The sequence below is a fragment of the Rhinolophus ferrumequinum genome, chromosome 13 (genome assembly GCF_004115265.2).
Source record: "Rhinolophus ferrumequinum isolate MPI-CBG mRhiFer1 chromosome 13, mRhiFer1_v1.p, whole genome shotgun sequence".
NCBI classification, from domain to species: domain Eukaryota; kingdom Metazoa; phylum Chordata; class Mammalia; order Chiroptera; family Rhinolophidae; genus Rhinolophus; species Rhinolophus ferrumequinum.
This window is the reverse complement of record NC_046296.1, coordinates 5947460-5971317: the sequence shown is the minus strand read 5'-3', so window position 1 is coordinate 5971317 and position 23858 is coordinate 5947460. Positions and strand designations below refer to the sequence as shown.

Here is a 23858-nt window from a genome sequence, read left to right as displayed (position 1 = left end):
CCTCTCCTGGGTATCTACCCAAAAAATCTGAAAACATTTATACATAAAGACACGTGTGCTCCAATGTTCATTGCAGCTTTGTTTACAGTGGCCAAGACATGGAAACAACCAAAAATGTCCTTCGATAGATGAATGGATAAAGAAGTTGTTGTATATATACACAATGGAATACTATTCGGCAGTAAGAAAAGATGATATAGGAACATTTGTAACAACATGGATGGATCTTGAGAGTATGATGCCAAGCGAAATAAGTCAGACAGAAAAAGCAGAGAACCGTATGATTTCACTGATATGTGGTATATAAACCAAAAACAAAATAACAAGACAAACAAATGAGAAACAAAAACTCATAGACACAGACAATAGTTTAGTGGTTACCAGAGGGTAAGGGGGATGGGGGGGTGGGAGATGAGGGTAAGGGGGATCAAATATATGATGATAGAAGGAGAACTGACTCTGGGTGGTGAACATACAATGGGATTTATAGATGATGTAATACAGAATTGTACACCTGAAATCTATGTAATTTTACTAACAATTGTCACCCCAATAAATTTAAAAAAAAAAAAGACTGCCACTGGCAGCAAAATTAAAAATTAAAAAAAAAATGTGAAAGTCGAGACTGATTAGATTCAAGTTGATGGTCTTGGCGGAGAAGCAAGGTAAACATGCCACAGCTGTCCAAGCAGCTCCCCTTTCAACGAGTGTGTGCCAAAGGACAGTTCCTGTACCCTGCCAGGACAGAACTACTGTCAGCTACAGTGGAGATCTTCAAGCTGGGAAGGGCCACTTGGTCTCTTTTTTTCTCTTTCAAACAGCAGGCATCCGTTAATCCAGACATGCCACCCCCGGGTGCAGGCGCAGGAATTGAAGGTGTGTCTGCCAAGCCAAACTCCCTCATTTGAAAAACTTAGCTCCGAGGCCAGGTGCTTCAGCTCCTCCCTACTCTCTATGTCAGCAAAGGCTTCTGGAATTTCCCTGTCTACAGAATGAGAACAACAACTTTGGTTCCCAAGGAACTAATCAGAATACAGCCAATAAAAATCTTTGTAGAGGACTGATGCTGAGAGATGCTGAATTATAACTTAGCTCATATAGTTTACAAATCAGTTATCTCTTTTTCAGGAAGTCTGTTAGGCAGCTCAAACCTCCGACACTTTCCTCTCTATTCACTCCATCTGTGTTTGACTCCTGAAGAAATAAAATGCATCCAAATTGGAAAGAAATAAAACTGTCATTATTTGCAGATGACATGATACTATATATAGAAAACCCTAAAGATTCCATTAAAAAAACTATTAGAACTTATAAATGAATTCAGTAAAGTAGCAGGTACAAAATTAGTATTCAGAAATCAGCTGCATTTTTATATATCAATAATGAAGTGTGAGAAACAGAAATTAAGAAAACAATCTCATTAATAAAAGAATACCTAGGAAAAAACTTAACCAAGGAGGTAAAAGACCTGGAAAACTGTAAGACATAGAAGAAACTGAAGAAGATACAAATAAATGGAAGCATACTTGTATACCGTGTTCATGGATAGTAAGAATTAACATAATCAAAATGCCCATTCTACCGAAAGCAATCAATGGATTCAGTGCAATCCAGATCAAAATACGAATGGCATTTTTCACAGAACTAGAACAATCTTAAAATTTATATGGAATCACAAAAGACCCCAAATAACCACAGCAATCTTGAGAAAGAAGAACAAAGTTGGAGGTGTCACTACCTGATTTCAAACTATACTACAAGGCTATAGTAATCAAAACAGCATGGTACTGGCATAAAAACAGACACATAGATCAATGGAACAGAATAGAGAGCCCAGAAATAAACCCATGCCTATGTGGTCATTTAATCTATGACAAAGAAGACAAGAATATACAGTGAGGTAAAGACAGTCTACTCAATAAATTGTGTGTGGGAAAATGGACATATATGTGCAAAAGAATGAAACTGGACCACCTTCTCACACAATGTACAAGAATAAACTCAAAATAGATTAAAGACTTAAATGTAAGGCCCCAAACCATATATATCCTAGAAGAAAATATAGGCATCTCTGATATTGCTCTTAGCAATATTTTTTTCTGATCTATTTCCTCAGACTAGGGAAACAAAACAAAAAAATAAACAAATGGGACTACATCAAACTAAAGTTTTTGCACAGCAAAGGAAACCACCAGCAAAACAAAAAGACAGTCTAGTGAATGGGAGAAGTTATTCGTCAATGATACATCTGATAAGTGGTTAATATGCAAAATTTATAAAGAACACATACAATGCAGCACAAAACAAACCAACTGAAAAATGGGCAAAGGACCTGAATAGACACTTCTCCAAAGAGGACATACAGATGACCAATAGACATATGAAAAGTCACTAATCATTAGAAATGCAAATTAAAACCACAATGAGGTATCACCTCACACCTGTCAGAATGGCTATCATCAATGAGCAACAAGTGCTGGCGAGGATGTGGAGAAAAGGGAACACTCTTGTCCTGTTGGTGGAATTGCAAATTGGTGCAGCCAGTGTGGAAAAACAGTATGGAGGATTCTCAAAAAATTAAAAATAGAACTACCTTATGGCCCAGCAATTCCACTTCTGGGTATTTATCCGAAGAAATCCAAAACACTAATTCGGAAAGATATATGCACCCCTATGTTCATTGCCTTACTACTTACTGTAGCCAAGATATGCAAGTAGCCAAAGTGCCCATCAATAGACGACTGGATAAAGAAGAGGTGGTACATGTATATAATGGAATATTACAGCCATAAAAAATGAAATCTTACCATTTGCGATGACATGGATGGACCTGGAGGGTTATGCTAAATGAAGTAAGTCAGACCGAGAAAGACAAATACCATATGATCTCACTTATAAGTGGAATCTAAAGGAGAAAATAAATGAACAAAATAGAAACAGACTCACAGATACGGAGAACAAACTGATGGTTGCCAGAAGGGAGGGGGATTAGTGAGCTGGGTGGGAAAGGTGAAGGGATTAAGAAATACAAATTGGTAATTACAAAATAATCATGGGGATGTAAAGTACAGCATAGAGAATATAGTAAATAATGTTGCAACAACTATGTATAGTGCCAGGTAGACACAAGGCTAATCGGGCGATCACTGCATAAATTATATAAATGTCTAACCACTATGCTGTACATCTGAAACTCATATAAAATAATATTGAATGTCAACTGTAACTGAAAACAAGAAAAAAATTAAATTAAAAAAACGTAAAAAATATGGCTAGCAATTCCAGGCAAGTCCAATAAATCAACAATAATTTAAATTTTTTTAAAAAATTAAAAACCTTCTCTAATCTTGCCTGTTTATTTTTCCGTATGAGCACTAGAATGATTTTTCCAAGTTCAAAAAAGAATTCTTTTGGAATACTGATGGAAATAATTTCAGTTGAAATGTATAAAGTATTTTGGGGAGATTTGACATCCCTACAAAATCAAGTCTTTTCATTCAGGAACATGGTGTTATGTCTCCATGAAGTCTCTTTTGATCTCCCTCAGCAAAGTTTGGACAGTCTCTCGTTTAGGTTGTGAACATTTCTTATGTTTGATTGCTATTTTATAAAACTTTATTAAGTTATAGAAATTTATTCATATTGTAAGTGAAATATTAATTATTCCTGAATATTTAAAGGCTTTGCTTTTTACATATTCTATAATTAGGCATTTTGCTGAAGTTTTGTTAAGAATCCTAGCTTTCCAGGAAATCACACTATCTGCAAATGATAATTTTTCCCCCAAAATTATGCTTTCTTAAATACCCCAAAGTGTATGACATAGAGTTGGTTAGTGGACTCCCTAATATTATTCCTAACTTTAATAGGTATGTCGCTAGTGTTTCATAGTGAATTTGTTGTTGATTTTATATTCCTTTAAACGTACTGCAATAAGTTTCATCAGGAATCCAAGTTGAATATAATTATTTTTAGGCGATATAATAGTGTATAGTTTTCCTCCTTTGCTCTACAAATAATGTAAAATACATCTTTCTTACCAGAAAGCCAACCTTGTACAGTTGACTCTTGAACAATGCAAGGGTTAGGGGCGCCAAACACCCCGTGCAACTGAAAATCTGCACAGAATTTTCGATTCACCAAAAACTTAACTACTAATAGCCCACTGTTGCCCAGAAGCCATAACTATTAACATAAACAGTCAATTAATACATATTTTGTATATTATATGTATTATATACTGTATTCTTACAATGAAATAAGCTAGAGAAGAAAAATCATAAGACATATATTTTAAAAACCTGTGATTTAAACCTGTTGTTCAAAGATCAAGCATGCTAGAAAGCATGCTAAATTACTTTGTCATGGATTAATATTTCTGTAATATACAGTTGGTGTTGATTTGTTCCAAATTCTTTAAGACTTTTGAATCTATTTTATTCTTTCTTTGTTAATTTTTTGGTACTGGATTCAGGCTAACTAGAAAATAAATTAGGATGCTTTTTCTACATTCTGGGACAGTTTAAATAGCTTTGAATATTTCTTCCTTGAAATGTTAAAACAATTCATCTGTAAAACACCTGGACCTGATGTGACTTTTAAAAAGAATTGTCTTATAATTTTATAAAAGGGTTTAATGATTTTCTAATGCAGATTTCTTGAGATAATTTTAATAGTTTTTCCCCCCCTAGAAAATAGTCAATTTCATCCAGATTTTCAAATTTATCAGCACAGGGCAATACAAAATTTATTTATAATTTTAAAAACCTCTTTTATTTATCCTAAATAAATATTTTTGTTCTTTACATGTTCCTGGCTTTCTATATTCTGCTGTATCTTTGTAGATATTTTTTCTTCTTCAATGTTTTGAGAATATTTATCTTGCTTTGAATAGTTACCTTGAAATTTTCCAAAAGCATTCTTTAATCCTTATTTTTCTAATTGTCAAAGTTAATATTGAAATGGAACATTCTGACTCTATTTCTGATGAAAATGTACAAAACTTTTTACTAGCTCCTCCATCTCTTTACTAGCTCCTCCATCTCCTCCAACCTCAGGGTCCCATTAATACGCAGGTTTTAACATTGGTTAATATAGTCGTACCCAAATACTAATAAATTATTCCTTTCCCCATTATTTTCCTTTTGAAGAATTTAATGTTTCACTTCATTTTAAAAACAGATTTACCACAATTATTTCAATGTATTTATGTTTAAGTGATTTCAGTGTTCATTAGTCTTTTGGAATGAGGTTGATTTAATAAACGCAATTTTACTTCATCTCTAAATTGGTTAGAATAATCTAAGTACTTTTCTTAAAAATAGCACGTAAGTGATATAATTTACGAACACTTACATATCTGAAAACCTCTTTCCATTGTCTTCACCTTATGAAAGACATCTTCACTAGGTTTAAATTCTTGGATTAAACTTTTCCCTCTCAAAAGCTGAGGGGATGGTTCCCTATCAACTTCTGGCATTGTATGAGGCTAGCTTCATTTTTCTTCTCTTGTAGGTAACTGGCTTTTGTTTGTTTTTGCCTTTAATCTTATAATACTTATAATTAAATTATAATTGTAATGTATCTAAATTACAGGATATACCTAATTATGGAGTCCGTTTCTCACTGATTTTTCAGGAACATGAAGAGCTCTTTCAGTACATGCAGATCTTTCCTTAGCCCCCAAAATCTTTTATTCAGATATATCTTTGAATAATGTTTCTGCTTTATTTGTTCTATTCTCCGCAGAAACATTAAATACCCCATGCTGAAGTGCCACTCTGTTATACCATCTGGCAACCATTCTCTTATTGGTACCATCTCTAGGTACTTGGTGTTCTGAGAGAGCTGCTCTTTTGTTCTCGTAACATTGACTCTATTTTCTAAAGTATCGATAGAATTTTTTTGTTTCTGGATACTTCACTCATATTTGGCTATAACAAGAGGTATCTCTATATGTTGGGACTATGATATTTGTTTATTCTTCAGTGTAAAAAATTTTTTAAGTTGTATGTATGCACTTTGGCAATAATTATTGGAAAAAATAAAACTAGAAAAAACAAAAATTCTTTCTCTAATGTACTCTGAACAGCACCAATAAAAAAAATCTATTCGTGGGTGGACGGGTGGCTCAGTTGGTTAGAGTGCAAGCTCTGGGCAACAGGGCTGCCGGTTCGATTCCCACATGGGCCAGTGAGCTGCGCTCTCTGCAACTAGAATGAAGTCAATGAGCTGCCACTGAGCTCCTGGCTGGCCAGATGGCTCAGCTGGTTGGAGCGCGGGGCTTTCAACCACAAGGTTGCTGGTTCACAACTCCCGTAAGGGATGGTGGGCTGTGCCCCCTGCAACTAATAACAGCAACTGGACCTGGAGCTGAGCTGCGCCCTCCACAACTAAGATTGAAAGGACAACAACTTGACTTGGAAAAGTCCTGGAAGTACACACTGTTCCCCAGTAAAGTCCTGTTCCCCTTCCCCAATAAAATCTTAAAAAAAAAAAAAATCTATTTGTGAATCTAGGATATATAGAAAAGTAATGATACAAAGATGGTAGTTAAAAAATACGTCCTTTTGCTTCTAAAAGCAGAGATTTCTAATATGTTAAGAAAACAGAATGACAACATGATCTAGCCCTGTACCCACATAAACACCAATTTTATTCCAAATAATCACATAATTTTAAGAATTTTTCTAACACATTTTTACAAAAAGTAACCCGTGTCATTGATTCTAGAAATTCCATCTTGCACATTAGTATTACCTTAGTTGAACTGTAACACTCCAAAAATTCCAGAGCTTCTATAGATTTCAATTTTAAAGTGAAAAATAAATTCTATTTTATTTTTCATGATAAATGATGCTACTGAAAACTTTACTTGATAACTTTTTAGTTACTTTGATGATTTCTGCAGTCTTACAAATAAGCAACACATATATAATATACATAAAACAATAATAAGGCAGGCTAATGGCTTGCATTGGAGGCCACAGAGTTGCATTTTGTTAAACCCAAATTGAACAGAGTTGAATTGAGGTTAATGCAGAGAAAGGCATGTTCTGGATGTGTCGTCCTTTGTATTTCTTGAAGCATCAGGTGAATTGTAAAAAGTTCAAAGAGCTTCTTATTACTCCTATAAGAGAATGAGTACATTAATTTAATTACACACACAGAGAGTTGATCTGTGATGACACACTGAGAGATAACTTATGTGTAAAGTGGGAAAATGGCATGTGTTTTTAGTGAAGAAAATAGGTAACTATTTTCAAAAGAGGCTTATGAGATAGACCTAAAGTGGAAAAGTATTCAGGGAAAAAATAAACTTTTATAATCCTGAAAACTGTACCATATTCACTATTACAATACTTCAGAATTGCTTTTCCTCACAGCTATAAAGAGTCAAATACTTGATCATCTTATTTTAGTTAAGCTGGGCTTTTTAAAGTAGCAGAATATTGGTTTACCTTTTGCCTTAGCTCCAAAATACCTTTTTAACCATCCTCCTTCTAACAACCAGTCACTAATTTCATTATCAATTAGAATTATATCTTATTACATATTTCTTATTTCTTTGTCTATATATACTTACATCTTGAGAGAAATTCATATAACTGCATGTAACCACCCATTTAATACAAAAGGATTTAACATCTTTGTGATTTTAAAGATTTACTTTAAGATTCCTCGAGCATCAACTATTCCTAAGCCTCTTGTTCAAGCTTTGCTCTAGTTCTTTATCTAAATCTGAAATGAACATAAGCTATCAAACACATCACAGACAGTTAAAACACTTTGGCCCAAGGATACACTTGCACTTTGGGACTATTTTTTAAAAATCCCATGCATTGAGACCTAAGCAAGAATTAAACCTAAATAATGTAATTGCAGTTTCATGGCACCACAAGTAAACTACAATAGGCCTTATTGAGAATTTACTGACTACAAATCTAGACAAACATGGTACATGCAGTCTGCAAGAAAGGGAAGACAATGAGTTGGTAAGTTAACTGATACCACATGAAAACTAATAATTTGGTGAGCTGATTATGAAGTTACAATTTAACAATTAATAATTTACTGTGGTGTGGTACGGTGTAGTAGGCACCAAACAGAACATATGGACCCACTATCACATATCTACAAATAATTTGAAGATGCATTATGTTTACTATTCAAGTATAATGAGGCCTGGTACAATATATAAGTTCACTACCATGGAAATCGTAGGTGAGGGGGAAGGGAGGGTGCAGAGGAGCTGAACCAAAATCATAATTTTACTGTTACAAAAATGAGATAGAAGGTATTCAGATTTGCCTCAAAAGAAACACTATGCTATACCAAGATTCAAGAAAAACGTAGCTTAAAACCTGTCTTTTATTTATAATTTTAAAAATGGTTATACCAATGTTTGCATGAGGGAAAAAAGAGGAAATTAAAAAAAAAAAGCCTTCGATTCTTACAACAAAATCCAAATTAGTGGCCACAGCAAGCCCATAATAGTTTCCTAAAATAAATCCAGTTACTAACATTATTTAAAATCTTTTCTGCCTGTTTTATTCTCATTCCCTAAATTAACTTCATTACATCAATAAGAATCTGCAAAATATACTTTTACTATCTTTTTTATTTTCACCTGTGGCATTACAGAATACCAGTATGCAATAATTTGTTCTGATACTATCACTTGGTTGCTAAAAATTCGCTCTTAAGTTTTATATACTCTGTTGGTGGTACTTAAAGTTCAATTAGCAGAAATCAACTACAGAAACAAATCATTCTAAGATTAAAACTCTAATTCTACTCTGTCACTAAGTATGTGATCTTATATAAGCATTAATATTTATGAATCTTAGTGTTCCACAGGTTTATTGGAAATTTGCTTTAATAGTCAAAGTTGAACTAGTAGAGGATTTAGAAAGGTCTAAGTGATCACAATAAGATATCTTTCAATAAAAAAAATGTTAGAAATAAGAAATTCTTACTTGATTTTAGAAAGTTTCTGTAGAATAATACTGAGCTTTTCTAGTATTTGAAGATCAAGCTTAGGGGTTCGAAGCAGCACAGAGCAAGTACGAAAAAATAAAGTGTTGCTACAGGCTTCCAGGAAAGGCTGCAAGGATTCTGCAAAATAAATCACCAATGCTTTATGTTAGGGAGTAGCTAAAAAAGAAATTAAAAATAAAATAAAACCAAAATTATGTGGGGTATTTATAATTACTGATTTGATTTTCATTCTTTTTATATCATCATTTCATCATTTGAAATATCAACATTTGAAAAATTAAAATATTCACTGGCTCTTGTTGAACAATGCATACATACCAAAGATAAGATTATTTTCCCTAATATCAAATTTCTATTAGGCAGAATTTATCAGAAATCCCGTATTTAACAGAAAGGGGAAAAGTTATTTCTTCAGTAAGTTTGCAACAGCAGGCTGAGTAAATAATTAGCAATTAGAAATTTTGTTGGGGTAGTAAAATTTTTGTTTTTTTTAAGGAGGGCAACCTTGGTGTTATTAGCACCACGTTCTGACCAACTGAGCTAACCAGCCACCCCAGTAAAATTTTTTTAAAACCCTAAATTAAAGAATTTCATTTGACTGTTAATGACAATTTACATACTCACTGGATAGGAAATAACTTTTTAAGTATAAAAGCAAAAAGGAAAAAAGATTCATAAAAGAATGAAAAATTTTACAAAATAAAAATTTTAAATATCTATGTAAAAGAAATTTTGTAAATTAAAAGGCAAAAGCTCTGAAAAACAAAATAAAGCAAAACAAAAGGGAAATAACAAACTTGCGGGAGAGTACCTTTGTAATTTATTTGCCAAAAGATTGATATGAGTACTAGAAAAAGAACTCTTATAAATTAATTAAAAAAAGATGGACCTAATATTTTTAGTAATGAGCAAATGGTACAAACAATAGAATACAGTAAAAATATTCAACCTTAGTAGGAATAAAATCATTGGATTTGGCAAATTGCATCAAAAGCCTTAAGAGTGTTGGCTGGCCCCGTGGCTCAGGCGGTTAGAGCTCCGTGCTCCTAACTCCGAAGGCTGCCGGTTCGATTCCCACATGTGCCAGTGGGCTCTCTACCACGAGGTTGCCAGTTCAATTCCTCAAGTCCCGCAAGGGATGGTTGGCAGGCGGCCCCCTGCAACTAAGATTGAACACGGCACCTGGCTCAGTTGGTTGGAGCACAGGCTCTCAACCACGAGGTTGACAGTTTGATTCCTCGACTCCCGGAAGGGATGGTGGGCAGCGTCCCCTGCAACTAAAATTGAACAGGGCACCTTGAGCTGAGCTGCTGCTGAGCTCCCGGATGGCTCAGCTAGTTGGAGCGCGTCCTCTCAACCACAAGGTTGCCGGTTTCCACTCCCGCAAGGGATGGTGGGCTGTGCCCCCTGCAACTAGCAACTGCAACTGGACCTGGAGCTGAGCTGCGCCCTCCACAACTAAGACTGAAAGGACAACTTGACTTGGAAAAAAGTCCTGGAAGTACACACTATTATTCCCCAATAAAGTCCTGTTCCCCTTCCCCGATAAAAATCTTTAAAAAAAGAAAAAGAAAAAAAAGCCTTAAGAGTGTATATAGCCTTTGATTCAGCAATTCTGCCTCTAAGAATGTGTCTGATAGAGACGTATGCAAAGGTTTATAAATAAGGACCACCGTAAAGTTTGTAATAGTGAAAACTGAAAGCTCTGTTAAGGCTGTTAAGAGTTGAACAAAATAATGTATAAAAAAATATTTTTAAGGTATAAATCACTATTATCGCTAATTAGGGAATTAGGGAACAGAAACAAAAATTATACAAAAATCATGGCCTTTAAAATAGTTAAATTCCTCTATAAAACTCAGAAGCTCCCGCAATGAATATACAGGACTTTATTTTAAATACAGATAAAGTTAATAGCTATAAAAGACATAAAAATATGATAGCTTTGCATTCTTCATTCTTTTTGAATCCATAAACACAGTTTGAAAGACTATACCACAGTATCTTGATAGTATACTGAGTAAAATAAAGTACAGCAGGTCCTCAACACGGTTTCATTCAAAGTCACTTCATTATAAAGTTGATGAGATACCAAAGGAACTTAACTCTTGTTTATATCAATTAGCCTGTAGTAAAATTGGTTTCATTATACATTGTTTAAAGTCAGAACCTATTGACAATGATGTAAAGTGAGAACTTACTGTATTAAGTAATGAAATCAACAAAATCCAAAAAAAGTCAGAGGAATGTTCTGATAAAAGAAAATAAAAGGTGGCACATTCTATTATAGCAATGGAGCACTAGAGACAATGATTGTGTGTCCTTTGCATGTAACCATGTAAAAAGTAGGAGAAAAAAACAGTATTTTCCCCACAGCAGTCTAACCCAAGTATGGTCTAGACTTAGTTCAGCAAATCATATGTATATGACTGTGTGTGTGTGTGTGTGTGTGTGTGTGTGTGTCTCAATCTCAGTTACAGAGAATCTTCTTAAAGTATGAAAATTTAATTATATAAATGTCTAACCACTATGTTGTACACCTGAACTAATATAATATTGAATGTCAACTGTAATTTAAAAAATATTTTTAATTAAAAATTAAAAGAATGAAAACTTCGGTTACAACTGTTACATAACCTACAAATAGCATTAAAATACAATGATTGAAATTTCAAGCACCTTCATTAGACAACTGTACACAGTTTTCTTATTTCAGATCCTGAGACATGGTTCATATCAACTCTGAACAAGAAAGTTAACTATTATGTGACTAACAGAATTTAAATCAAAGTGTAAAGAACAATCATAAATCATGACAAGAAGGATCACTGAGGGTTCTTAACATACCTACAATCTACAATGTCGGTATTTTCCATTTAAAAACCTAAAAACTAACCAAGAAAATTATGATGGTTGTTTGTTTATTGTCAAAGTGTGAAAGACAGTGTATCTTCCTTTATTGTACTATACTTTATATTTAAATCAGGTCTTGGCATGAATAAAACACACATTTAAGGTTTATAACAAAAATCCGCAAGTCAACATTGCCAAATAAAAGTGCACTTCTTTTATGACCTCTGTAATGGAAAAAAGCCAAGGCCATCCAAAGACTTTAATATATCAGCATATTTAAAAGGTGAGGCTTATAAAATTCTTTTAGACATAAAAGAGGTTCACTGGCTTGATTTCCAATCTCTCTTTTAAACCTGTGAGACAGACATGAAATAGAGGAGAAAGGAAATTTTGGGATTCTTATATGCATTAGGTTAGGTTTAACTATAAACATTGTAGTTTTAGCATTTTTCCAATACTATGATATTCAAATCAATAACATTTTTTAAAGCTTAGAAGAATTTTAATTTGAATAAACATGGCTACTACAAGAGAGGGAGAAAAAACTGAAGACCTAATAGGCCAGGCGATTTCTCTTCTAAAATTCATGTAACTATGGAAAAATTGCCTAGCATGTCTTCACTGATTTCTACATTAAAATGGAGAGATAAAAAGGCTTAAGAGAATTTCTCTCCATGAAAAGCTAGTCTTATGAATCAAAAATTGTAAAACAAACCAAAAAAACAGCAAACAAACCCCAACCAACCAAGCAAAGTACAACCAGAGGGAAACAGAAAGAGTCACGAGTCAATGTTATGAACCTTAAAAACTGGTGGCAAATGGCCTAGGATACAAAACACAAAACTCTAGGGTGGAGAAGAGAAGTATGGCCAGTGTCCTAGCACACCTTAACAATGCTTCTTCTATGAGATACACTGGAGAAGTTAACAAAATCTTGGGAATTCTCATGACTATCCCACCCAACGTGAAGAGGGCAAACTAACCATGTTACCTTTTCACTCTTCTGATGGGAAACAGACAGAGGTTGTCAGGAAGTAATTTGAAAATAATGTTCCAGAGCACACACTGCACTGGAGAGCCAGTCTGAACCCAAAAGAATTTCTCCATGGAAATAAATACTCACACCCTCCACATTCTGAATTAGGTGAAGTGAACCCAAACAAGACATTTTAGGTATATCTCAGAAATGAGAATACAGCCCTGAGAGTCTAACAAAGCATGTCATCACTATACTCACTGACTACAGAGAGGAAAAAAAAACAAACAAGGTCTGACAATTAAGTTTGTGAACTCATCCTAGAAAAAGTGCTGCATACCTCATTGCTGAATATCACTGCGGTCACCTTAGAAGTACCCCCCTTGGGAAGCTATGCACTGACACCAGCACCTAGTCCTTCAAAGCAATTTTGGAACTCTTTTTCTGGAATGGCCATCAGAGCTGTCGTCGGATTACCCTTGATGTCTTGAATGTCATCAGAATGTCTTCCTTTCAATATTTCCTTTATCTTCGGGTAAAGAAAGAAGTCATTGGGGGCCAGATCAGGTGAGTAGGGAGAGTATTCCAATGCAGTTATTTATTTACTGGCTAAAAACGCCCTCCCATACAGTGTCGTGTGAGCTGGTGCAGTGTCGTGATGCAAAAGCCATGAATTGTTGGTGAAAAGTTCAGGTCGTTTTCGTCTAACTTTTTCACGCAGCCTTTTCAGCACTTCCAAATAGTAAACTTGGTTAACTGTTTGTCCAGTTGGTACAAATTCATAATGAATAGTCCCTCTGATATCAAAAAAGATTAGCAACATTGTTTTGACTCTAGATTTGGACTGACGGAACTTTTTTGGTCCTGGAGAACTGGCTGACTTCCACTGAGCACTTTGACGCTTTGTTTCAGGGTCGTATTGGTTCCACCCAGGTTTCATCAACAGTAATAACATGGCCCAAAACATCATCTTGCCTTTCCAAAAGGTCTTGGCAAACTTTGACTCTCTTTTGCTTTTGTTCATCAGTGAGCCCCTTCAGGACCATTTTTGCACACGAGATTTGTGAAGATTTCTTATGCCAAGATTTTCAGTTAATATGTGCCTGTTTCTCTATCAATGTTTACTTAATCTGCTATGCTTTTCACAGTCAGCTGACGATTCTGACACATAATTTGACAAATTTTGGCAATGTTTTCGTCAGTTCTGCACGTTACTGGCCACCCTGACCTCTCTTCACCAGTGACATGCTCTCTCCCCTCAGAAAAATGTTTAACCCATTTGTACACTGCTGTTTTCTTCATGGCATTATCCCAATAAACTTGGACTGACATGTCCCTGATTTCACTTCCACTCTTGCTAAGTTTAACAAGAAATTTAATGTTTGTTCGTTACTCTAATTCAAGCTTAGACAGTCTCGCGAAGGCACACAAACACACACAACAATAATGACCACCACTCGGCAAGACACCACCACACGTCGACACGAACAAAGCTGTGAGACACTGATATACCTTACTGAACTGTTTGTACAGTGCTGCCAATGTAAGCACACGGTGGCAAGTTCACGAACTTAACTGTCACACTGCATATGATTGCAACCATATAAAAAATATGTATGAGATAGGACAATTAAGTTCGTGAACTTGTTGCAACAATGTTGTTAACCTTTTTTGATATCAGAGGAATTATTCATTATGAATTTGTACCAACTGGACAAACAGTTAACCTAGTTCACTATTTGGAAGTGCTGAAAAGGCTGTGTGAAAAAGTTAGACGACCTGAACTTTTCGCCAACAATTCATGGCTCTTGCACCATGACAATGCACCAGCTCACACGGCACTGTCTGTGAGGGAGTTTTTAGCCAGTAAACAAATAACTGCATTGGAACACCCTCCCTACTCACCTGATCTGGCCCCCAATGACTTCTTTCTTTACCCGAAAATAAAGGAAATATTGAAAGGAAGACATTTTGATGACATTCAAGACATCAAGGGTAATATGACAACAGCTCTGATGGCCATTCCAGAAAAAGAGTTCCAAAATTGATTTGAAGGGTGGACTAGGCACTGGCGTCGGTGCATAGTTTCCCAAGGGGAGTACTTCAAAGGTGACTGTAGTGATATACAGCAATGAGATATGTAGCACTTTTTCTAGGATAAGTTCGTGAACTTAATTGTCAGACCTTGTATTTTAGGCAATATTAAGGTGGTGGAATTAAGAGGAGTGTTAACTTCTCCTAAACTTTAAAAAATATTATGTGTTCTGTATTCTTCAGTTAGTAAAAATAAATCTTCCCACTATGTTTCCTTATAGAGAACATTTTTTTTTTTTTAACATTTAAATAATACTTTTTTCCCCCCAGTTTCAAAGTGGCTTCTTCTGTAGATTCTAAGTTGTAGGACTTCTGTCCAGCTAGACTTCAGGCGATTCTCAATGATGGCTGTTCTGTAGTTTAGTTGTTAACTATGATGTGGTCAAGAAAGGAGGCCAGCACAGAGTTTATCTACTCTGCCATCTTGACCGGAAATCTAGAGAACATTCTTTCATGTGAAAACTTTTAAATAAAAGAACAGGTTGCATGTATGTAGGATCTATGACTAGAAACATGCGTGTGTGTATATTAGGTTGGCGCTTTGTTGGAAATATATTTATTGTTTCAATGAAATTATCTTTGCTTTAATCTCCCTAATACTAAAAACATAATAGAATGAGAGAATAAATTAAAAATAGCAAGAAGGCAAGAAATGTTGCCCAAATCAAGAATTAACTGCCAACTAAAGATTAACAGCTGCACCAAACTAAGAAATAAGGATATATATGTTCACAAACAAGTTCTAGATCTATAGAAAAAGTTTAATGTATGTAGCATAGTCTAATAAGGATATATATGTTCACAAATAAGTTCTAGATCTATAGAAAAAGTTTAATGTATGTAGCATAGTCTAATAAGGATATATATGTTCACAAATAAGTTCTAGATCTATAGAAAAAGTTTAATGTATGTAGCATAGTCTAAAGTATTTGATGATTTTTTGCCATCTTTAACTTTACTCAATTTTCTTACCCATATTCAGAGATAATTTAAACAGAACTCAAGTATATTTCTTTGCAAAATGTCCTAACATTTTCTTGTATTTTAATATTGACAGATACACATAGACTGATGCAACTGTATATACACTAGTGATAGGGTAGGTAGATAGAAATGAGCAGGAAGAGAAGCCCAGCTCCCGTTAGAAAGCCCCCTGCTGCAGCTCCTACTTAGGTCAAGACCCCTTACAGCCGCCATCACCTAGGGCACCAGCTCCTTACTAGCCCAGCAGGATTCCAGGCTCACATATGCCCCTAAATCAAGGGGATGTATTATTAGAAGCTAGCGAGAGGGAAACTATTCTGCTTGTCAGAATATACACCCTGCTTCTCAGGGCCACTGTAAGGAGCTCAGACAGCCTTGGGAGCGAGAAGGGAGGGAGTACAAGGCATGCCAGCTGGGAGAATGAGCGGTACTGGAGAGACAGAGGGGGAGACAATTCCACTCATAGAAATAAAAACTCTCACACAAGGTAAGGAGAGGCTGCTTCCCTTTCTTGGGTTGGCCTGCTCCGTGACTCGGAGTGTACTTGCTGTTCTGTGCCTGCACAAACTCTGTCTCTAAACTGAATTCTTTCCTTCAAGAAGACAAAGAGCCAAGGTACAACGTCATTCCCAATAACACTAAGACCTAACCATGTTTAAAAAAGAGAAGAAAAACCTGACATCATGAAAACTATTCATAGAAAAAAGATAGAAAGTAATATTCATAGGAAGTAAATATACATATCTTTTAATGGTAAGAATCTTTTCCCCCGGCTTTGTAGTATTCCAAATTTCTATTATTTTTATAACGAAAATAAACTTTACTTAAAAAAACAAGGTTTGCAAAATGAACTCAAATACATTACTGCCTTCCAAGAGTTAAACAATAGCATGTTACCTTAGACAAGGCAGATTCTAGGCCACAAAAGAAAATAAAATAATACAAATACAAACTTAAATCCCTCTATTTAAATTAAGTCTGAAAAGAAAAGGACAGGATTCTTTGAAATAAAATAAGACTCAAGTTCTCACACAGCTAAATCCAGACAGGTGAGTAATAGCTCTCAACCACGACAGGGAAAAGAAACCACAAAGTAATTTTCTGAAAGCAACACTACTAAGTAGTTCTTATATAATATACACTCACGCCCCAAACAGATATAATCAGAATCCCTCACTCTAAAAATAAATATTGTGTTCATAATAGGTATGTTACCAATATGCAGATCTTAACTACCCTTAAAAAAAAATGCATTTTAGCAGCTTTCAAAAAAAAAAATACCTATGCAGCTAATAACATTTCTCATATCCAAAAAAGATGAATCTGGAGGAAGAGCAGAAGGGAAGAAGAAAAATCTCTTGCAGGAGAACTCACTATATAACAGAGCTTAATATGAAGTCTCCATAGAGATGGAGTGTCCTATTGCTTCTCAAACCAAGGACCAATCTTTTAAAATTTCCAATCCAGCATACTTTTACAAAATACTGTTAAAACAGTTAAACAAGGAGGCTGGTAGTCTGGGGTAGCTCTAGTGCCTTTGGTAGCTAGCATATCCTACCTACCTCAACAAACCAAAACCTAAGCCAGAATCAATGCACTTGAATCTTAGAAAACAAAAATCAAAAAACAACTAATCAGTCAACTAGATTTTCTTCAATCTGAAAAAAATAAAACTCAAGTAACAACTATCGTAACAGCCAAATAATTAAATTTTCCAAAATAAGGCAAATATTTACGTTACAGCCAATTAACTTCTTTGCTTTGTTTTGCTATAAAAACCTCTGTCCTAGGCACCACTCACGGAGCACCCCTAACCATTTTCAGTTTTGGTGCTGCTCCATTCAAATTGTTTGCTCAAATAAACTTTTCAAAATTTAATGTGTCTCAGTTTATCTTTCATAAGACCATGAAAAAACATTAGAAAATGAAATACAACAAATATACAAAATGTAAGTCCAAATGTTTTATATTATTATTGGATTTAATAGACATGAAATAACTGTTAAATTACTACACAGGTTTCTAAACACTGTTTCTGCACTCATCTCCCACTTAACCTGTCCTAGGCACCCTGGATAATCCCGGGTCTCAGATCACTGACATCTCCTCCCAACTCCTTGCTCCGAAATCCCAAATGGGCTTCAGAGGAAGCCCCAAGGCTCAGCAGAGCACTGTAAACACAAACCTTGAAACCTGGCACCTCACACATGGCTGGCCACTAATGTACATTAGATGAGTGACATAAGACATCTGCAAATCAATTCTATCAAGACTTCTTTTCCAACTTTTTCCTATGAATTTAAAAAAAAAATGGCATGTGAAAATTGGCATGTATGTGGTAAAATGAGGTTCACATCTCAAATCTAGAAAAAAACAAAACATAAAACCAATAGCCAGAAAAGTATTTGCTACATTTTAATCTTATCATTCATTTATCCCTTTAACAAATTTTGTTGGCTAACACCAGGAATGGATTTCTATTAAAAATGGAAAATATGTCAAGAAAATAAATTAAACATCGTGAAAGATCCACCCATTTCGGATCTTCCAAAAGTTTCCCATCACTGAAAGCAATATGGCTTTCTAGCAATCAACATTAGAAATACCTTTAATTAATTTAAGAAACGATAACCTTGGATTTGAGCATAACTTAAACAAAGATAAACAAATGTGAGTGGCCTGAGTACCTGTTGACTACCTGATGACTAATCTAATCTATTTCTCCAAATGTTACAGTGCCACAAAGTCATTGCACCCAAGTAGTTCCACTATTTGATAACATTTTAGTTTTCCTTTCACTGTAAGATTTCGTCTCTGTCAGACATACTCCGACAGATTTGTTTCTGATGAATAGACATTTGCCTCTGGTAGGATTTTTGTTTACCTCATTAAAAACAAAATCCTGTGACACTAGTTGGAAATCTATCCACTTAAACAAGTCATCTTGGGTCTCTGTCTCCGTTTACTAATTTTTCACTTTTTGCTCTACACCCTAAGTTAGTACATTAAGATACAAAATCCCAAGACTACTTATTTAGGTAGCTAGTTCCCTAACTTTAAGTCCAATAACTTAACAATTACAAATGGCTAAAAATATTAACAAAATGTGTCAGTGAAAATTCGACATTTTAGGGCAGGAGACAAAAAAACAAACCTGGAAAACCTAATCACGGTGCTATGTGGTAGAACGCACTTTACATCTAGAATCAGAGACCTGCTTTCAAGTCTGAGTTCTATCTCTGTATAGCTGTAAAATCCATGGACAAATTACCTAATTTTCCTAGGCCTCAGTTTTTCTACCAAGCCTCCTTCCTTCAGAGGGATGTTGTAAAGGAAAAACGAGACTGTATATAAAAGTGAATTGAAAATGTGACACCATATACCGAATGCACCTAGTTAGAAGTACATGCACCCAGTCATTAGGGATTCACCAGCAAGTAGCACCACGTACACAGACTGCTTACTACCACACTGAACAATGGCTTTCTATTTTTAGTTTTCACCTTCTAGAAGGCATAAACATTTTACTTTTAGAAGTGCTATAGAGGGAAGAGGAAAAGGGAAGAGGAAAAAATACAGGTGAAAAAGAATCACTGAAGCAAAATAGCTGCTTGTTACAAGTCAAGGGGGTTACTTGAGATTCAAAGAGCAAAGACAACCAAAGCCAATGAAAACATTTATGCTCAGCATCCCTATACATATCTGGCCTAAGGGAGGAACCACCAATAACATGTTAAATGAACTTGTTATAACAATATAAAAACCAAAAAAAAAACACAAAATACCCCACAAACTACAAAATATTATAAATATGAATATAAGAGTAGCCTCCAATAAAACAGTAAAATGAAGAGGCAACAATAGGAATATGTATTTGTCATTATTCTTACTTTAGGTGGACACATTTGATGATCTCACTCCCCCTGGGCAAACAGGGAATATAAGAATAGATCTGTCTGAATGATTTAGACAACAAGGAAAGAAGCTTGAATATATGAGGAACATTTGCAGAGTGTATCCACATAACTGAGGTGACTACTGGAAATTGTGCTAAGTTAGTGAAAATTTTCACAAAGAGTTGGGTTTTATAACTTAGTGATGTTATTAATGACTCTATTATACAATGGTCAAAAATATTTTAAGCATTCATATTATAAAAAGTAACGGTGTCTGATATGTAGAATTATGCATTCAGGACAGATGAAAAAAATCATCCCATTGTCATTTCTTTGTGTATATAAACTTTAAAACTTACTAGATTCCACTGTCATCTGAAGCAAACTATCAATGACATTGGATAGGAGTCCTTTACTGGAGATTCTTAAATGATTTAATATTACTGGAACAGCTTGGTACTCCAAAAACAAGACTTTCCCTTCATCAGTCTTCAAGTCCAAACAAAGAGAATCAAATGCCTGAGCCAGGTAGTCAGCTGAAAAACAATATGTAAAATCAATTTCCATTATCAGCTATCTAGCTGGTAACCAGAAACAGAAGGTACAAAGGGAATGCTGTCATTTTAACAAATTCATAAGAGAAGCAAAAATTACATGACCAGAGAGTAAAGGCTAACTAGATATTCCCCCCCACTAAATAATTTGTTAGAACTCTAATGGGAGAAGAGGACTTACATTATGATTTATTCAGAATTTTCATACTTACCATTGAAGTAACAATAAACCGCATTTTTTATACCAAGAAAGAAAATAATTGATATTTAATAGTAAATAGCACAAGTAATGTTTATTTTCCATATTTGATTATAACTACCACATGCTTCCAAAAATTTAAACAGCATTTGCATTTCAATCTTTACAATAGCTTCTCAGGTTATATTTTTGTTGTTACTGCATTCTAAGTGTTTACCTATTTCAAAATGTAACTATACAAACTTGCTGAATGGGTTTTTTTTTTTTAGATTTTATTGGGGAAGGGGAACAGGACTTTTTATTGGGGAACAGTGTGTACTTCCAGGCCTGTTTTTCCAAGTCAAGTTGTTGTCCTTTCAATCTTAGTTGTGGAGGGTGCCGTTCAGCTTCAAGTTGTCCTTTCAGTCTTATTTGTGTCGGGCGCAGCTCAGCTCCAGGTCCAGTCGCACCATCCCTTGCGGCAACCTTGTGGTTGAGAGGATGCACTCCAACCAACTGAGCCATCCGGGAGCTCAGCGGCAGCTCAGCTCAAGGTGCCGTGTTCAATCTTAGTTGCAGGGGGCGGAGCCCACCATCCCTTGAGGGAGTCGAAGAATCGAACTGGCAACCTTGTGGTTGAGAGCCCATGCTCCAACCAACTGAGCTATCTGGGAGGCAGCTCAGCTCAAGGTGCTGTGTTCAATCTTTGTTGCAGGGGGCGGAGCCCACCATCCCTTGAGGGAGTCGAGGAATCGAACTGGCAACCTTGTGGTTGAGAGCCCACTGGCCCATGTGGGAATCGAACCGGCAGCCTTCGGAGTTAGGAGCATGGAGCTCTAACCGCCTGAGCCACGGGGCTGGCCCCCTGAATGGGTTTTAAACAAGGATTTCTGTCTCCTAATAAAGATAAAACATTAACCACTTGAAGCCAACTTCGGAAGACTAGATATGCTCAGGTGTGTTACTTTTTGTGATATATCTGCCATTAAGAATGGCAACAAGATTTTTACCAAGCCAATGCTATGATGGCACCTGCCAGGTCAGAATCCCTGTAACTTTCTTAAAGATGGTCCACAGATGATTGGAAAGCTTGTAAAACCAGGATTAAGAAGCACTGATTTAACCAGATTCAATGCAAATGAGGTCTTCAGATACTTACTATCATTACACTTCAATACATCCAACAATCCATCACTACTCTTACGATTTTACATTGTGCTTTTAAATGTACAATATTCCAGTTTTCTAAAACTTTCAATATATTACTCAAAGGAATAAAAAACTGTTCATGCTGCTCAAGTACTAGTGAGTTAATTTTTCTACTGAGATTTTTGAAGTTTAAAGAATGCCTTGAAAATATGACAGAATCACCCCATTAAAAATGTACTATCTTCAGCCTCATGTTGCATTTCTTCTTTGTTATTTCAGCTTACATAAACTAATGTAGTAATTAAGAACCCTACTTATTAAGAATGAGAAGCTGAGTGAAATTAAAATACATATAAAAAAATTTTGAGAAATTAAGATCTGTGCCTCTGGATCATTCCATTTTTACTTTTGGTAGAATTTAGTTCAAGGAACAGCGACATTATTGTACTTAATTTTTGTAGTTTAATAAAACATTTCAAATAAATGTGTATTTGGGTTAAGCAAAGTTGCTAGATTCTGTTCAGACTTGCCTTATTTAAAAACCTATCTGTATTTAGCAACAACTCAGGTAGAAGAGTGTAGATGACTCCTGAACACAGTTCTTCATAGGAACAAGTTTTTATCACAGTGCCACCTACTGTATTTGACACAAATTTTCACTTATTAATACATCATCTGAGATTTAAACAGGCTGAATGCTATGATATAGCAAGTTTGCAAACTTAAAAAAATTGTCCTTTATTAATTTGGGGGGGGCAGGTGTAGAAAATAGTATTTGGTTATTTTTTTAAGAGGCCTTATCTTTCAAGGAGAATTAAAAATTATATCCTTATTTTAATTTCCCTAATAGTGAAGATTTTCTAAAAACAAGAGCAATTTAGTTTCCAAAAGTATTTTTTAAAGTTTTAGTTACTAATTGTACCCAAACTGATTTCTTTCTATGTATACGCCATATTATTGAGTCTTTTAAAAATGTCCTGACATTTAATTATAACCTTTGCAATCTTTATCAAAAGTCAATCTGATGATCTTAATCAGCATGAAACAGGTTTTCTACAACTTAAGTCTATATGTAGATAAAAAAAATTAGAAACTTTGCAGCAATTCCCATCAAAAGGTGAACTGGACTGCCCACTTCTGAATGTGACGTAATCCTGGGGCTTTAACCAATAGAATGCTGCAGAACAACACTTGGGTGTTAGAAGCCAGAGCCTGGGCTTCAAGTGGCCAGGCCTCTTCCAGTCTCCAGCTGGGCAGTCTGACACCAAGTAAACAGGCCCAGCTAACCTGCTTGAGCCTGAAAATGAGACTAAGCAGAGAGAGACCCCAGATATGTGGGCAAGCCCAATCAAGAACAGGGGAGCCCAGCCCAGCTCAAATTAGCTGAGCCCAAATTACCAACCCAAAGAATTTGTGAGCTAGCAAATATAAGTTGTTTTAAGCAATTAAGGATGTAGTGGATTATTATGCAACAACAGATATGTAATGCAGTCTAATAGACCTCAATTCTGATCTCAAGTAAAACCAACTCTTAGAAGCTAAATAATAATAAATGGTGACGTTTATGATGACAGCAGGTAGTTTGTTAGGAACTTACTGTATGCCAGACTCTTCGCTAAAACTTCATTCTCATTTAATCTTAAAAAAAATGTATTTTGTGGTGGAAAAACAGAAAAGGGATCTGCCCAATGACACACAGCTAGTAATGGGGCTGGAATTCAAACCTTAGCTGTCTTTGACTCCAGAGCTGAAGTTCTTTACTGTATGATGAGGTCTGACAATTAAGTTCACTAAGTTGTTGCAACGATGTCACGGACCTTTTTTTTCTAATATCAAAGGGATTATTCATTACGAACTTGTACCAATTTGTTTGACGAACAACTAACCAAGTTTACTATTATTGGAAGTGCTGAAAAGGCTGCATGAAAATTAGACGACCTGAACTTTTCACCAACAATTCATGGCTCTTGCATCATGACAATGCACCAGCTCACACGGCACTGTCTGTGAGGGAGTTTTTAGCCAGTAAACAAATAGCTGTATTGGAACACCCTCCCTACTCACCTGATCTTGCCCCCAATAACTTCCTTCTTTAGCCAAAGATAAAGGAAATAATGAAAGGAAGATATTTTGATGACATTCAAGACATCAAGGGTAATACAACGACAGCTCTG

General features: G+C 35.3%; 1 protein-coding gene across 3 annotated transcripts in view; it reads right to left on the bottom strand.

The window, feature by feature from the left end:
- Positions 1-6649: 6649 nt before the first annotated feature.
- CCDC138 (coiled-coil domain containing 138) overlaps positions 6650-23858 on the bottom strand; it is a 71462-nt gene continuing 54253 nt past the window's right edge. For 2 of the 3 annotated variants that reach the window (XM_033124289.1, XM_033124290.1), the window contains 3 exons: positions 20163-20339; positions 8979-9117; positions 6650-7129 (listed from right to left, as the gene is read on the bottom strand). In XM_033124289.1, coding sequence (XP_032980180.1) covers positions 6964-7129; positions 8979-9117; positions 20163-20339 — 482 coding nt within the window. In that variant the 3' untranslated portion in view covers positions 6650-6963. Of the gene's footprint in view, positions 7130-8978; positions 9118-20162; positions 20340-23858 lie in introns of those variants that run through there. The other variant, XM_033124291.1, reaches the window with a different exon arrangement.